This window comes from Lycorma delicatula, chromosome 3 (genome assembly GCF_047948215.1).
Source record: "Lycorma delicatula isolate Av1 chromosome 3, ASM4794821v1, whole genome shotgun sequence".
In the NCBI taxonomy this organism is placed as follows: Eukaryota; Metazoa; Arthropoda; class Insecta; order Hemiptera; family Fulgoridae; genus Lycorma; species Lycorma delicatula.
Window position 1 is genome coordinate 58,586,001 of NC_134457.1, and position 18,095 is coordinate 58,604,095.

The 18,095-nt window shown below is 28.4% G+C and overlaps 1 protein-coding gene across 1 annotated transcript in view; it reads left to right on the top strand.

Moving 5' to 3' along the window:
* The window catches only part of LOC142321622 (lamin Dm0-like), an 81,031-nt gene extending 63,959 nt beyond the window's left edge, over positions 1-17,072 (top strand). The window contains exons 6-10 of the mRNA XM_075359873.1: positions 2,161-2,366; positions 5,556-5,778; positions 8,745-8,969; positions 12,815-12,928; positions 16,517-17,072. Coding sequence (XP_075215988.1) covers positions 2,161-2,366; positions 5,556-5,778; positions 8,745-8,969; positions 12,815-12,928; positions 16,517-16,555 — 807 coding nt within the window. The 3' untranslated portion in view covers positions 16,556-17,072. The remainder of the gene's footprint in view (positions 1-2,160; positions 2,367-5,555; positions 5,779-8,744; positions 8,970-12,814; positions 12,929-16,516) is intronic.
* Positions 17,073-18,095: the final 1,023 nt, after the last annotated feature.

Consider the following 18,095-nt stretch of genomic DNA (forward strand, 5'->3'; position numbering starts at 1 on the left):
TGGGTTTTTTCTAAAAATTATTAAATATTAAAATTGTAACCTGATAAAGCCGCAAATAATTCTTCAAAGCAGTTGCTGAATGTGGCTGCCACTCTGTTCAATGCGTAGTTCACCTTGGCAAATCCATGCTAGCTGGGCACATCTGATATCATCATTATTCCTAATAGTAGCTCTCCAACTTCTATTATACATTTGTCATATATACATTAGACATTATCTCAGTTCTTCTTGTGTGCCAATATGAGTGGGATATACTGACTTCATCCAACCCCAAAGGAAAAAATCCGCTGCAATGAGATCGGGAGATCGAGGTTGCCATTTTACTGATCTGTTTTAGCCACCATTGCTTACTAAATGATTCATCAATCAGTACATCATCAACAGTAGTGAACAGCTGTACTATCATTGAAAAACTACATTTACAGTCTATATGCAAGTGTATCTTCCAAGAGTACCATCAAAAAATCCAAGTACTGCTCTCCATTGAGCCTTGACAGTAAGAAAAAAGGATATATGAGATTATCACCAAGAAGACCACATCACAAATTAAACAAAAAGTGAGTTGGAAATGACTTTTAACAGTCTCATGAGGATAACCCACCGGGGTTGGTCTGGTGGTGAACTCAACAAATCAGCTGATTTCAAAGTCAATAATTGTAAGGCTCAAATCCTAGTATAAAGGCAGTTACTTTTACATGAATTTGAATACTAGATTGTAGATATCATGTTCTTTGGTGGTTAGATTTCAGTTAACCACACACCTCAGGAATGGTCGACTTGAATCTGTACAATATTACACTACATTTATATTTTTACATTTCATCCTCTGAAGTAATATCTTACAGTGGTTCCAGAGGCTAAACAAAAAAAAAGAAACGTCTTATGAGGATTATCTTCTGCCAAAGTGTGAGTGTTTTGATAATCCTCAATGCCATTTCTTGTAAAACAGAATTCATCAGTAATTAGAATATTACTTCTGAAATCAAGATGATGTTCACATTAATTTCATCGGTATATCAAAATCAGGTAGTACTAACTCTTGTACATGTATTGTATGGAATTGGTGCAATTGTTGCTTCTGTAACATTCACTACACACTTGATTGTGAAACATGAAAGTGATATGACAATGTTCTAGTGCTTGAGGTGGGAGATAATTGTACTGCATTCAATATTGCTTCTTCAGTGTTGGCATTTCTCACAAAACATTCATGACCAGCAGTGAATCGTGGTTTAAGTAAGCATACCTGTTTCTCGAACTTCCCTCTCCAAAGCCTCTTATGTTTTATGAGTATCTAATACCAGTATTCTTCAATCTGGATAATTATCCTGGTATTCACGCACAGTAGCCAATCCACTTTTATTTACTTTACTAAAAATACATGTCTGTCAATTCATCAAATGAAACAAATTTGTGGTTCACCCATTTTGAATGAGTGAATGAACAGTAACAGCACAAATATTGCTAAAATTAATATTCAAATGCTAGACAATAAACTTAATTGTTGATCAGCTGTTATTGTTAACCTATGAAAAAAATGAAGATTTTTATTGTTTAGAATGTTGTTTCAAATTTATTTTTATAATTTTTAGCTATTTTATTTAATTTGTTCTGTTTAAAATGTTATCACATTTCCGATCCAGTTTGTTTGTTTTGTTTTCAGTTACAGTTGAACTTCTCAAATTTGTGTTTAATTTTAATAGATGTTATTTACATCAATTTTCTCAAAATTAAGTTCTCTACAAAATTAACTAGAAATGTTTATTTGTTTATTGGTAAATTAACAAAGTTATTTCATTCTAAAAAAGTGTATTTTCCAAGAAAAAAATTGTCATATTTTACCCTGGTTTTCTTAAAACCTAATTGAGGTGGAGGTCTGGGGCCACTTTCATTCAATTTCTTAGATGGAAACCGTAAGAAGCATCAAATTTACCCCCTTGATTTGTACCCCAAGAATTTTAGCACGGTTTAATTCCACAGAGGAGCAGAAAGGAGGGCTAAGTATTTTGCTTGTTAAAACTCGTAACAAACCATTTTCTGACTTACATGAACTTTTTTTTTCTTATCTTTGGCTATAGAATCATCTTTTGAGAAATTGCCATGCAATTTGAGATTTGCTGCTGTATGTATGTAAGCATGTTTAATTTTTTTTTTTTTTAGTTGCGTGTTAGAGAATTAGAACAACTATTGGAGACAGAAAGAGCTAGATTCATGGGTGAATACGCAAAACTTGAAGAAGAGATGTCTCGGCTGCGTGAGGAAATGGCCCGGCAGTTACAAGAATATCAGGATCTGATGGATATTAAAGTAGCTCTTGATCTTGAAATTGCTGCTTATCGTAAATTACTTGAAGGTGAAGAAGCAAGGTAATACAGTACAATTAAAATTATTATTTTTGTTTTTTCTTCATCTTATAGTACATTGAATTCTTCCTATGTGTGATACTGTTAAAAAGATATTTAGAAAAAATCCAAAGGGCAGAAATATTTTTCAGTCATTGTAATTTGGGATTGATTGAATTTAGATACTTTTTAAATGTATTTTTATTTTTCTACATAATATTGGAAGGACAGGTAGAAGGGAAAAATTGTGTAGGCAGGCCACGTTTGGAGTATGTAAAACAAATTGTTGGGGATGTAGGATGTAGAGGGTATACTGAAATGAAACGACTAGCACTAGATAGGGAATCTTGGAGAGCTGCTTCAAACCAGTCAAATGACTGAAGACAAAAAAAAAACATAATATGGACCTTAAATGTATTTGGAGTGTGGAAACTGGTTTCTTAATTTCACTGTCTTGGAATACTCCAGATTTAACCTCATTATTTTCTTTAACCTCCTCTTACCGGATTCTTTTTTTTTAAAAAAGGGCGTAATCTATTTATTTTGACTTATAGTGGTATAACTAAACTAAAAGCAGTTTTTTGCATGCAAAATGTATTTTACGAACATATATAATATTCACATACTTTCCATCACAGGTATATACAAAATATTTACACAATTATCTTTATAATTTTATCTACACACAAAATATTTACATGATTATAGATTTATTATATACTGATATATTTATATAGAGTTTCATGATACAATAAGAAATAATAGTGCTCAGAGTCTGATTTCACAGAACACCATAAATAAACAACCCACCATTACACAGCGGGTCTGCTGTTTACGATCAAATATATATGAAAATCACTTATTTTATATTGTATTAAAACTAACAACTAGCATTATCTATCATTGCAGAATACTGCTAAAAAATAAAAACTACGTACGACGATGTAATATTATGACAGGAGAACGAATTAAAACTGCACAAAGGCCCTAATTGTGCACATCAGCTGTGTCGAAATACTCCAGCAAAGATCAGTAAGGGGTTAACAAAAAAAAAATAAAATCACATACATCTATTGAGTCTAATAGTATATTCTTCAAAGAAGTCTTCTTTGCTTGATGTGAGTTTGAGATTGCACAAAGGGTACACAGCAACTTCCTGTTTAAAAGTTGGAATTGTTAGGTTACTTAACTGATCTATAGCAAAGAGGTGTTTTATTCAGTGGGCAGAAACTTCTCATTGACATTTCTTCCTGTTAGTTTGTAACTCAATGCAATTTTTTAAGGTTTTCGGTAAGGATCAACATCATTATCTATGAGAAGTGGTCTCTTTTTGTTCCAGAAGACAAGTATCTTGATTTTTCATGAGGATGGTGACTGGATTTTTTACTTTTAGTAAATGAGGGTGAACTGTTGGATTAATTTTTTAATTTTGTTCATACTTGTTAATATACCTCTTGTTTTATCTCCTGTCAGATGTTTGACCGTATGATACAAACTATATTTTCACTGAGGCCGCTAGATTTTTCATTTGCTTGTCTGTAAGCATTTTCAGTATCAACACACAGTTTCCTGATAGCCTTTGATATTTACGTACAGCTTCTTAAAGAACAATTGTTGATATTTCTGAATGTAACTAATGAAATTCATTTATTGTTAAAGCTTATCATCTTCATTTTTTCCTTTCTTTTCTTAAAGATTGACACATTTCTATTTTCTTAAACACATACTCCAGTCATAACACTACTGCAACTAGGATCTGGTTCCCTGTACATATAATGTACACATGGTAGTACTGCCAATTGTGAAACAATAATTTTTAATTATTTCCCTTATATATTATTTTTTATTTTGATTTTTATAATTACTTACCTAATATGCCTCATATTTATTAAAGATTTATCTAAGGATCCTTGGCAAAATGGTAAGTTGCATCACATTAGTAATATTGGATGTTACTGTAGAATGATATATTTGATTAAAAATATTGAATGTGATTTGTGATAGATTATGACATCTAGCTTTGAATTCCTTGTTTTAGTTTCGGATTTCTGAATTATTACAATTAAAAAAGAACAACCATTTTACTGTTATGTAGATAGGCACAGAATGTAGGTTCTATAAAATTACTAATGAAGTTACTTAAATTGTCAAAATGCCTATATATATATATATTAAATGGTAATCTTAAATGGAAAATCGCTCAAATAATCTGCACTTAGTGTAATCCAATGCATTTAACAATAAAAATTCATAATTATATTTATTAAGAAATGCATTATGGTAGTGCATACGCATCATGTATCGTCAAAACCTTAAGTTTTACTCATGAATTCAACTCAAAAACTTGAGTATGAACTAGCTTTTGCTGTAAATCAAGCTTCTTTAGTCACTTTGAAGCAGAGATTCTTTGTTGTTGTCAAAGAATTTCCCTGTATATATTACATAGTTAAAAAGAAAACATGATATATTATTTATTTTTTTTGTAGCAACTAATATTTTTAAAAACGGGTTATAAAAAAAGAACTCTCTTTTGTCATTTTTGATAAGTAAAAAGTTTGTTGTAGTTATTTTACTGCAATTAATATGAATTTAATGGTAATTGACCATACGTTTTTCTATATAAAATTGAAAAGTGGCTTTTTTCTTCTTTTTTTTTGTACATTGATAGACTTATAAAATTTTTATTATTTTAGAACAAGATATATGTAAATTTACAGCTTGAAAATTATTATTAACTGTATATATTATAATAACTGATAGTACTGTACATTGGTATTTTTATTATTTAACTATCTGTTTATTAAAACATTTTCAGTTTGTTAAAAAATTGTTAATTATTAATTTCTGTTTTACAAAAAAAAAGTTTTAAATTGATGAAATTAAATGGTATATTTGCTTATAGTAATTTTTCTCATATTGACTACATTCATTAGCCTCTCGTATATACCAACTTCATGCATTGAAACCATATTCGGTATTGTTTAACTTTGGTGATCATCAGGAACTGCATTGATTGTGGCTTTGACTGTTGGCATTTTACTTTTATAATGCCTACTTGTGACCATGCCAGTTGTTGCAAAGCCATCATATTATAAAGTGAGATAAGCCAACAACTTTCCTAGGACGCAAAGCTGACACAGTGCATGATTACATTTTTTTTTAAAGAATTCTTTTCAGATTATTCATTGATCTTGGATTTATTCTCCTGTACAGGTTGAATATTACACCAGTGACGACTCCAGGTAGTGGTCGTCCTACTCGAAGTTCTTCACGCCGTACTCCAATACATGCTAAGCGTAAGCGTACTTTTATGGAAGATTCAGAAGAGCAGTCTTCTTCCAATTTCAGTATAAGCAGTACCAGTACTGGTGATATTGAAATAGCTGAGAGCTGTCCTGAAGGAAAATTTATAAGATTGCATAATAAGAGCAATAAGGTATTAAAAATAAATATATTTGTATGTATACATTTAAAATGAATTTACCTAATACTTTTAATATAAAAAATTATTACAAACTAGTAAATAAATTAAATAGCTTAAATATAAATAAAGACATTAGAATGGTTAGTTCTGACATACTAACATGTATTCTAGTATATCTATACTGTACTATAAAAATAAATTAAAAAGTAACAAAGAAGATTCCAATTTATTAAAGGTATCATCATTATTGGGTCAATCCATTTGAAGTGACCCAATAAAACATAAGCGGGTTGCTTGACCAGTTCAAAAAAAATTGAAACTTACCCACTTGTTTCCTACATATTTCAGGACCTTAAAATTACCTTTTTTTTTTTTTTTTATTCTTATTTTTATTTAAGCAGTTTACCTGTGGCCATTTATGTTACAGTGTGCACACCTACTTTTGTGATTGTAGGGGTGTATGGAAAATATCATAACTAAAAACAAAACTGGAAGAAATAGAAAGCAATTTGTTCATATTTTTTCACGGTAAAAGATTGGTCAATTGGTTTATTTGCATATTTCTCTTTCTATGAGAAAATTACTAATAAAGTTGAACATGAAAAACAGTGAAATTTCACTTTTGGTCATTTTTTTCAAGAGGCAGACATGGCATACACAGTTTGAATTATTTTTTTGTATGTAGGTGTATGTTTGTAGTTTTACCAAATAATATTAATGGTAATATACTTACCCCTAAATTTTGAAAACTATTTTTTTTTTAAATCAAATTTTGACTTCAAATAACTGATGGGGGCTGGTGATAAGAATCTCAAATTTACACAACTTACATTGTTTTTAGATGTTTATGGCAAATAGAGATATGTTGCAAGAAGATATGGTAATTAGTCAAATTGGAATATAGATTTTTTCCTTTTTTTGATACTTCATGACCCATGGACCCACAAAAAAATTGAGGATAATGCACCTATCTGTTAGCGTGTTTGAAACTTAATAACTTTTGACTGGGTAGACCAGTTTTGATGAAATTTTCTATAGAGACTAGTTAGTGTGTATATGGGGCAATTTGTTAGTAAAAATTTTATTTTTAAAATCAATTTTCTCAAAATTTTTCAAATATAACTCAACTTCATATAGCGTCAGTACATGTGTACATGCTTATTTTACCATTTTTTTTTAATTTGTCCTAAAATTTCCCGCTTCCCCAAAAATTAACAAAAGCTATATATTTAAAACATTTGTATGTATTCCTGGGTATAGTAGTGCAAATGTCCAAAAAAAAAAAAAAAATACTTAGAAGACAATATTGTGGATGTGAGGGGTTCGGTTCAATCAAAGTGTAAAGAATATTGATTTTTTTTTTTAACTTTTTGTAGTTTATCATGTATCATTATTTTTCCATTACAAGAATAAATAACCAGTTCCTGGAAAGTATTACAATTTTGTTGACAGCCTTTTTTTTTTGGCATAAGAACTTTTATAGCGTAAATTATTCTTTGGAAGTATTATTCTATAGCTGTAGCCCTCTTATTTCATCTGTTTCCGATAATTGGATTAGCTGTTCATATTCCACGGCTTGTCAAAGATTTGTTTTATTTAATCTGTTTGGATCCATCCTAATCATATGCCCCCAATAAATTTTATCTTCTTTCCTTATCACCTTTTCTAGGACTCTTGATTTTGGTAGATCTCCTTAGATTTCAGTCTATATCCTTATGTTATCTTTGGACATTGGACTTTCCTTAGTAAGCTTCTTTTGATCTTGAACAGTTTTTCAAGGTTTGTTAAGTCTAATGTTTCAGTGCCTTAACAAGATACTACTGGTCTTACTACATTTGTATAATTTCTTAATTTTGGAATCTTGGAGAGATTCTTCTTGTATATGTCTTTGTTGATAAACCTAAGCTTCTCCAGTTTTTATATTTTATTTTTAATTGATGCTTTATCTATTTTTGTTCCACTCATAATTTCTTCTAAGTACTTAAAGTAATTGGTGACATTTATCTTTCTGTATTTAGTCCCCATTGACTTTTATGTGAGTGATTTGTAGTTTGTTATGATTTCTGTCTTGGTAATGGATATCTGTATGCCCGCTTATTGAGCTATTCCTGTTAACTCTTCTTTTTTCTTACGAATTATACTAATTATGGGTTTTTATGGATTCTTTTGTAGAATTTTGTTGCTACTATTTGGTATATTTACGTTTTGGAATTTTTTTTCCGCTAGTTACATTAAATTTTCTGATAAAAAAATTAAAATTAAAGACAATCTAAGCTAAGTGGTGTGGTGTATTTTAATGAAGATAAAATGTCAACCAAATTTTTTTAAAAGTATTTCTTGATTACTATAGCTCTCATATTTTTATTAGTTGATTTATTTAGGCGTATAATAGCATATATTAATATATTCCTGTCCCACAAAAATTCTTTCTTGTAATTCGCTCTATATGTGATACATTAATATTAAGGGATCATTAAATGTTCTCTAATGTTAACTCCTTGAACCCAGACATTTCCAGATTGATACTAAACTTAGTAGGATGGTGTCGATTAGTTTAGAATAAGTGGGGTCAGTAATCTGATATTAGGGTTGTACTTAGATAGATTATTAAAATAAGTAGCAAGGCAGATTCTATAGAAGTGAATAGGTGTGACAAAATAAAGATCAACTGAACTTCAGTTATGCAATGGAAAAGTATTAACTAGTGGGCTAGAAGACTAGCTAATAGCCATGAGTAAGTAAAGATAAATGTTGCTGTGTTCTGAGGATTTAAAGATTTTAAAATGTTTCATAACATTTATCTTAATGACATAGAATGGTGTAAAAAAAGAAATGGTTTTGAAACTATTAATTCTATTGATCATTCTGCAGTAAAAGTATGTAATTTTTATGTATGTATGGAAACATATATTATTATGTATAATTTTCTCTGTTTTAGCATATTTTATAATGTTATGTTTCTGTTTTTTTTTTTTTAGGAAATATCCCTTGGAGGTTGGCAACTGATCAGAAAAGTTGGAGATGACCGATCTACTTCATTTAAGTTCCACCGCAGTGTGAAAATTGAAGGTAATGGTTATGTGACAGTGTGGTCAGCTGACAGTGACCAAACTCATGAGCCACCGACCAATGTTGTAATGAAAGGTCAGAAGTGGCTTGTAGGTGACAGTATGACGACTACTCTTATTAATCCAAATAGCGAGGTAACCCATTTTTAAAATGTATATTTATTTGTTCAAAACTTGTAAATTAAATTTTAATATATTTTGTACTTCCAATTATCTTTATGTTATATAATTTCTCTGTTGAGAAATAATAGCTTTTGTAAATGTTATATTCAAGCAATAATACCTAGTACCATTTTCATTATCAATTTATTTAATTTTATTATTTTACATTTGATAATAAGTCAAGGTGTTCCACATTCCTTAGGGGAATTGAATGACAATTAAAAAAATTTTTGTATATTCCAGAAATAAGGGATGAGAATCGTGATATAAAATCTTAGATCCCTCAGCACTAATGCATAATCATTTATAAGTTTCTTGATAGTCAGTTGTAAAAACCAAATAGGAATTTTCTAATATTCAAAATTTTCAGTAGCTGAACTTGCTGTTAATTAACAATGAGTAGCTGCCTTTTGCTGATGTCTTCATAACCTCCTAAATATTTTAATGTTATTATGTTAATTTGCTTAATACAAGGCATTTTTATAAATGTTTGTTTTAATCTCATGAACTTTTATGCTGATTTATCTATACAATTTCATTATTAAATGAGCAGCATAAGTTAAATTGACATTGCAACATATTTAACAGTAACTTTATTGTGCTCTGTTTTCTGTTGCTGTTAAATCGAATTCTGTAAGACATAAGATGAGTCCTGTAAGTGAAATTTGAAATATAGTCGTTACATTGGTTAACATTTCAGTCCAGTGATTCCGTGTTTTCAGCTGTAGAATGCAGAATGCAGAAACTCATATTTTTCTATTGTTTGTTTTTTTCTCAATCATTTAACATTTCAAGCCTGTATAATTTCTTACAACATGATTTTTCTGTCACACTTTTATTAATTGCACTCTAAAAATTCAGTTATTAGCCCCTATCATTTGTTAATTTTTTTAAATGGTTTCTGAAATTAAATACCATTTCATTCTGAGTTTAAACTGCCATTAATTTCTTGCATCATAAGTATTGCTCTAACCTCAAGAAGATTTCATGGGACTACTTATTTTTGATGTCTTTTGAGGACATAATATCGCTGTAAATAGGAATAATTTGTTATTTTGTAATCACCATTTATAGTTAGAAAACAAACATTAAATCTGGCCGGATTTTGTATTGACAAATCACTAAAACAATTTATAAGTGAAGTCACTTTTATCAAAAGGAAGAATGAGCATAAAGGTTGTTATATACAAAAATATTTCCCTAACAATAAATTTTTACTTACAAAACATGAAATATAAACTTTTTGGTTCATGTGCCTCTTACATAAGAAGCATATTATGCACCCAGAAGTTCTGAAAATTTGAACTGGTCGTAATAATAATTTGTATTCAGAGATGTATTATTTATGATCCAAAATGTAACGTGGATCTTTCTGAATTGGATTCAATTTTTTATATGAATAATTGATTTGATTTTGATGCAAAAAGGTTTTGCAGTAAACTTTTCTTTCATTACTCTAAGACTATAATATGGTAAATGATATATGTTTTGCTGATCCAACTTTGAGCCAGGCTTGGCCGTATGAGCAGTTTAAATGTTTTCAGTAGCCAAGACTGTGAGAGCAAATAATCAAGTCATCTGGTTATGTGTGCAACAGCAGAAATGAAAGCAGAGGTGTTTGAAAAGATGAAACTGTGAACATTTTTTAAATGTGCAATTTAAGATTTGTGTAGACAAAAGAGATAAGGTTACTTTTTATAAACTGAATTAATAAAGAAGTTTTAATATTAATTTTCATAAATAAGGAATTAAACACTTTTTCAGTGCCCTGTGGCTTAAAATGGACTATTTACTAATTTGAAAAATAATCATCTCCTATAGTAAGAGGTTCTTCCCAATTTGACGTGTTTTTTTTTATATGTTCACACATTTTTTTGGATGAAGTAATTCAGTGATTCATTTCTTATTTTGTTTAGTACCCCTGGTGGTTCCTACCCAGCTTAAGTTAGCCTAGTAGTTTTTCCAGCTAACTTGAAGAGGAAGATTTTGAACACGTACATTACTTACACAGACTGAAGATGCAATCATTTTTTGTCATCATTACTTAGTAATAAGATAATTTTTATATAATAGTTTGTTGATTGATATAATACAATATTTTAAGTATTTTCATGCAAAAATTCAAGAAAATTAGTGGAAAAACTTAAAATGAAAAATTATACATATTCATTCCTTTTCTTATTTTTATTAAGACAGTAAAAAAAATAGTAATGCATATTTTTAAATTTCATTGATCCTTAAGCTTATTTGTGGAGTAGCAGTCTTTTTACATAACTTCTCTGGATTGATTTTATATCTTTTACTAAGGCACAGGTCTTCGCTAGTGATTTTTCTACTTGGGCAGGACGTTTTTAAGCCTCAAATTTTCAGTAAAAATAAAACAAACTTAAAAAAGAATTCATAAGTAAAAAATATTTTTTTTTTAAATTATTCTTTAATCTTTAAAGTGGGCAATTTTGTAGACTTAAAGATATACAAAACCAAATGTGTTGAATGGGCCAAATAAGTCCCCAGTTGTGAACTCTTGGCAATTTTTAAAGCTCTCTTCAGTTATGCATCATCAAACAACGTTTTTTTTTAATATGAAAATTTTCTGTTAATTTCACTTGTGTAAAGACATGCACTTATATAAATTATTTGTTATTGAGTTGCGTAAATAATTTCTTGTTTTTTTAATATATGTTTTTAAATAGTTTCCTTAATTTAAATAGGAAAAAAGTGACTGGTATCCACACATCATATTAAAAACTACTGAATTTCTCTCCTTTATGTACATTTAAATGATTTTTTTTTAATTTTATTACTCTATTTTATTTAAAATTAGGTTTTTAACATTCTATAATTCATTTTTAAATATTTAAAAAATATCCAGTTTTATTTTATTACATTTATGAAAGTACTATTTGAACTTGAAACAGTACTAAAAATTGTTTAGAAAAGACCACTTAATACAGATGTTTGGTAAAATAATTTTTTTTGTGGATGAAGTTTTACATTGAATATTTGTAGAAGGTGAAATTAATTTTGAATGCATTGTGTTAATATAGTGATCTTTTTTTCTTAATAAAATAAATAAATAAATAAATAATGTTTACCAATATTCAAGAACATTAGTGCAACTACATGCCTTTATGCACTTCCAGTTGTGGTAAAAACCTTTGATATTGCATAAAAAAAGTGAAGCTAAGTGGAAAAGTTTCCATTTTAAAGCTAAAAGAATGCAATCCATGTCAAGCAAGCCATATTATAACATGTACAATAAACAGTGGTGATTTTTGTCTTTATGTAATTTGTGTCCCTGTAATTTAAGCCTTAATGGAAGTCAGTTGCACTGAGTCTCTTGCCTGAGTTAAATGTTGAATTTTTGAATAGGGTTTATAAATTGTTGCCAAATGAAAGTTGTTTATTTTTAATTTCAGACAATTTATTAAAATTATAATTAAATACAAACATATTATTGTTTCAAAGTGATATATCTGTATAGAGCTGTAAGACCACTAGTAGTTTATATCTTAAGTTGAAAAATTGCTTTATCTAATCTTATGAAACTAATGATAGATTTTGGTATATGTATATTAATTTGGTAGTATTCATTTTTATGTGACCATAACTATAAACTACAGAGCTCTAGAGGTATTTAGGCTCTGTGTATGCAGTTGATTATTGGATTAAATACAAGCCTTTTATTGTTATTTCTGTCACTAGTCTTTAGGCTGATGTGTCTGATTTTACTGTCATACATACTCAGTGTAAGATTTATTTTATCCTTATTAGTTTTATTTCTATGTTAATTTTTTGTGTGTTGTTACTTTTTAAAGGAAGTGGCAACTACAGAACATACACGTCAGCAGTTGTCACACTCTTCCAAAACAGCTCGTTACTTTCCACGCCGTTATACTACATCTACTGGTGAACAATTGTACCACCATCACGTAAGTATCATACAGTTTATTATTTAACTAGCTTTTTAATTGAATTATATTATAATTCTCTAATTGCAATATTCCTGGGTTTTTTTCTGTGTATGAGGGTTAAATCTAAAAAAAAATTAAATACATGATATCGTTGAAATGGTAATCAAACATCATATAACTATGAGAAAGTTTACATGAGTTCCTTCAGAAAAAACCCAGATTTGTGGTTATGAATTGCAGTTAAATTATATTTCCAAATTAACATGTTTATTGTGGTGCCAGAATTGTGTCAGGATTAAGTGTGACTATAGTGCTGTTGTGTAAATTGTTAAACACTGCACATACTTTATTTGAATATCAGTCAATAGTTGTTTATTATTAATATAATAATTTAATATATATCTAATTAATTTTTGAAAACTGAAGTAGCTAAACAAAATCATACAGACCCATTCATCTGTAACTTCTTACTATTAATAATAACACTTACAATAATATTACCTAGAAATTAAAACAACTTATTCTAAAAAAAAAAAAAATTTCTGAGTATATTTTCTTCATGTTATTTCTCATTAAAAAATTTTTTACTGTTCTATTACATTCAGTGCCGTCGGGAAATTATCATACTCTTCAGAAAACCCAATTTCTGCATTTTTCTTATTTTGATTTAATTATACATGTAACTAACATTTACAAAGAAAGGATAACATATTTTACATTTTTAGTGATAATTCATAAAAAACGCCTCTATGGTCTTTTTGGTTCATTGAATGAAAACATTAGGTATAGGACCAGTGGACGCCTCTGTGGCGCCAGCCTTGTTGAGATAATAATATATCTACATTTGTTGTTTTTTTATAGTGTTGGTTTATCTGTATTGATACAAATTTTGTACCTATTTAGTACTGTATAAGGAAAATAGTTTTAAAATTAAGACATCAAAAACAAATGTTTTTCAATTTTGTTTATTATAGATAATTTAATGATTACATAAGCAGATACAATAACAAAAATTATTAATAATAATTATCAATAATATAATTGAATTATCAGCAATAATATTGAAAAAATTAAGATAGTGGTGAACTAATTACACATATATCTAAAAACTCGAACTAAAGCAAAAATAAGAGAAATGCAAGCCATGAAGATCAAAACATGTCTTACAATAGTATATTGTATCTTTCCACTTGCCATTTTTACCACACGACAGCATTTTTTTTTCAAAGTCTATGACCTTGTTTTTCACTATCTTCATATTTGCTAATGAAATGATTTCCTTGAACAATTGGACTAGGCACTGTTTCCTCCTGTGATGAACTTTCTGGTAACAATTCCTCTATTACAGCCAATCAGAAATCATGAAAAGTAATTTTGGTATTTTTTACTTGCAATAAAGTTTGAAAGAATTTAGTAACATTGTCTTGATAGTATGACAGCCCAGTTTTTTTTAATGATAATATTTTCATCAGACATATCTTCCATTTCATCATAACTATCCCCACAACAATAATCGGAGTCAACAACCCTCCCCATCAAAATCATAGTCACTACTATCACACTCTAAAATCACTTTCAGTTAGTTATATGTCATTAATTTTTGTCCTGATTATTGTGTTCTCTTCGATTGTGAAGGAACCACAATTTATCATTAGCGATACTCAAACGGTAAGAAAAAACTCTGGCAAAGTACAATACACGTTCTCTATAACTACCAGTAATATGCCATGAAAAGAAACAAAGCATAGCTGTATAACCAAATGACTACGACTGCTATAAACTAAGCGTTGCACAAAGCACCTGTACGGCACTACCGGGTGGTGAGATGATAGCCCATCAGCTGCCATAGAGGCATCCTTGGTGCTGAACGTGTTAATAACCTTTAATCACTAGATATTTAATCAGGAAATTGGTAATAGAATAGGAGAAACATTGATTAAACTGTGAAATAAAAAAAAATACAATTACTTTAATAAATTTTTTCAATCATTTAAAAATAATAAAATCTATGTAACAAAGAAAAAACTACACACAATAGAGAAATTATTTTTATGAAAATAAAATAGAAATGTTAAACGTTGAATTTTTATTAGGAGATTGTTGCTAGCCACTGCTGGTATCCATAATGGATTTTAATTATAAAACTTAAAATAGCTGCAATTATATTAGTGTACACTTATGTTGCAATCTACTGATTGTAAACATGGCCAGAAGGTTTTATTATTTTAATTAACATGTATTTAAGAAAGTGGCAGCAACAGAATACATTTTTTTAATGTATATTTTAGCAAAATGATGTGATTTTTGTGGCTGAGTAAACACTTATGTTTTAAATTCTAAGAATTGTATAGCTCATAATCAAATCATCTCTCCTGTTATAAATTTGTGAGTGAAAAATACTCAGGCATGTTTACATTTACATATACATTTATACATACATGTACATTTATACATAAGGGGAGCTGTTAGCACAGTGCTACATATGATTTCATTGAGTGCAAGTGTAAGTAGAAGGTCTTTTAATTATACCTTTTCTGATGAAAATAAAAGAAAAAATTCAAATATATACTTTATAAATGTCCAAACACAATTCTGAAAAACTGCTTTCCTTAAACTTTTTGTGAACTTAAAAATGGTTCACATTTTATTTGTAAAATGTAATGAATAACTATTGTGTTAAATAAATATATTTATTATTCAAGTTAAAATTTTAATGATTTTTAAATTCAAGACTAACCTCCATGGAATAGAAAATAATGTCATCAGCTAATGTTCTGCCTGGTGGCATGTCTCTTATGCCACCACTGTTTCCATTCATATTTGTCCCAAGCTTTCTCCTTTGTGCCTTGTAGTTTCCAATCTTCACCTCATCTATTAATTCATCCTTTCTCTTCCTTGCTTCCTTTTTCCTTCTACTGACCCTTCCAATGCACTTTTCAAGATTCCATATGTCCCAAACAGTTTCCTTTCTTTTGTGCTCTTCTTTAATCCGGTTCATTACTTCCTCATTCATCTTATCCAGTCATCTTACTTTCTCCATCCTTTTGCATATCAACATCTCAAAAGCCTCAATCTAGAGTCCCTCTTCCTCATCATCCATGCTTCACTTCCATACAACAAGACACTACATATGTAGCATTTGACTAACCCTTCCTTAACTTTCATTCCAGACTTTTGCTACATTGTATTTCCTCTTCTTACTGATGGCTTACTTTGCCGTTGCTATTCGTATAAGTTTTTTGTTTTATGAAAAGCAATTATATATTTCCTAATTGGTAAAAAAAATTATTGAACTAGATTAACAATAAATAACATTAGTAATATCTTTACTTTGTTTTATGAGGTAGCAGTTATCCATCCCTGTTTATTATGAAATTTTAATTCAATGGAGTGATAGTTTTATTTATATTTGTAAATAATATTGTATCTTTAAAACTAAATTGGATATGAGTTAGTTACATAATAGTGAAGAAAATATCTTGAAACTTCATTTTTAAATTGATATTTTTGTTTCTCTACTGCTGCTCAAACAGAGAAGTCTGTGGATTTTGTAGGTTTAATGCTCATATTAGACAATATATTTCATGTTATCTTCTTTTTTTTCAGGGTGATGGACAGCCAGATGAAAGGTGTTCTGTCATGTGAGAGATATAGTGAAAAGTTATTGAAATTATAAGTATTGTTAACAGTGGTTTAGCAATTCTTTTTTTACAGATAAGATTATTTGAGTTGAGGGACTTCCAAAATGTGGAAATAATCAGTGTTACAAAAAAAAATGTTGCAGAATGTTTAAGTGATGCTTATAAAGAATTATAATTAAAAATATAAAAAATGATTGATAGTGTGCAATTTTTTTGGTGACTGGTTAGATGAGTGGGAAATCATAATGACTGCATTTCTCTATATCAATTATTATTTAAAAAATATTACATTGAATTTTTTTTAATTTAAAGTGGCTTGTTTTTTTAAGAAAAGAACTTTCTAAATGTGGTGTGATGCGGTGATTTGGTTATTAAAAAATAGAACAGTTTTACTTAGAATTAACTTTTTTTTCTTCTTTTTTTTAGGATTAACTACCAGTATAATTTTTTCTGTTAATTTAAGTGATTGAATTGTCCTTAACAATGTGAATTTATTAAAAAATAAAAAAAGTATTTATTAACTTAACAGTCATTATTGTATTTCCTTATTGACTGTTGTAATTTGTTTTTAATAAATATTTATATTTTATTTTATCAACATTATTTAGAAACATAATTAGTAAAGACTGCATACTATTGCCATGTGTTAAATATATGGCCTAAGTCAGGTTTGTGGTTGGTGTTACCATAACATTTCACTTCATGAAAATATGTATTATTTTCATTATATTCCTAATTTATAAATTATAAACTACATTTATATATTATCATTTATCTGCTGTGGTTGCACAGCTTATTTCCATTTATATTTTCATTTCAATGTAAATATTCATTAATGTTTCTTTTGCCCATTGTGTTCATTTTTTTTTTTTAATCACTACTTAAATTATTTTCACTGTTTATGATGTAAAAAATAGAAATTGTGATCTGGAATGTTGTTGCAGAAAAAAAGATTATCTTGTATTCCTAAAGGTTAACTAATTTTTTTATTTAATTCAAACCTCAATAATTTTATCATGCTGATTTTTATTTTAAAAGTACATTTTGAAACTTATTGTTTCAATATTAACAAGTATATATATATATGTATTTTTTTTTATTTTTTTTTTATCCAGATGTCTTTAAATAGAAGGTATAGTAGTGTTTGTAAATTTTACAATTTTTTATTTTGTTTTAAATATGCCAAATTTAATTCTAAAATGTGTTTTAAATTCTTAGTTAATTTTTTTTTATAAATTAAAAATTATGATAAATTTAGATTTATACAATGTTAGAATCAACTTTTAAGTGAAGGCAATCATCTTTTACTGAAAAAATCATTATATAAAGATTTTCACTGCATATAATTCAGTTGAAACAAAAAATAATAATAAAAGAAATGACATTATTTGTAAAAATAAATCACGATGGGGAGATTTTGAATAATGAAAAAGAACTATTCACAATCTCCCCATCATGATTTATTTTTAACTTCTAACCTGCTTTCTAGTAAGACTTTTTGAACTTTATTGAAAAACAAAATCAGTCATCACAGATTAAAATTA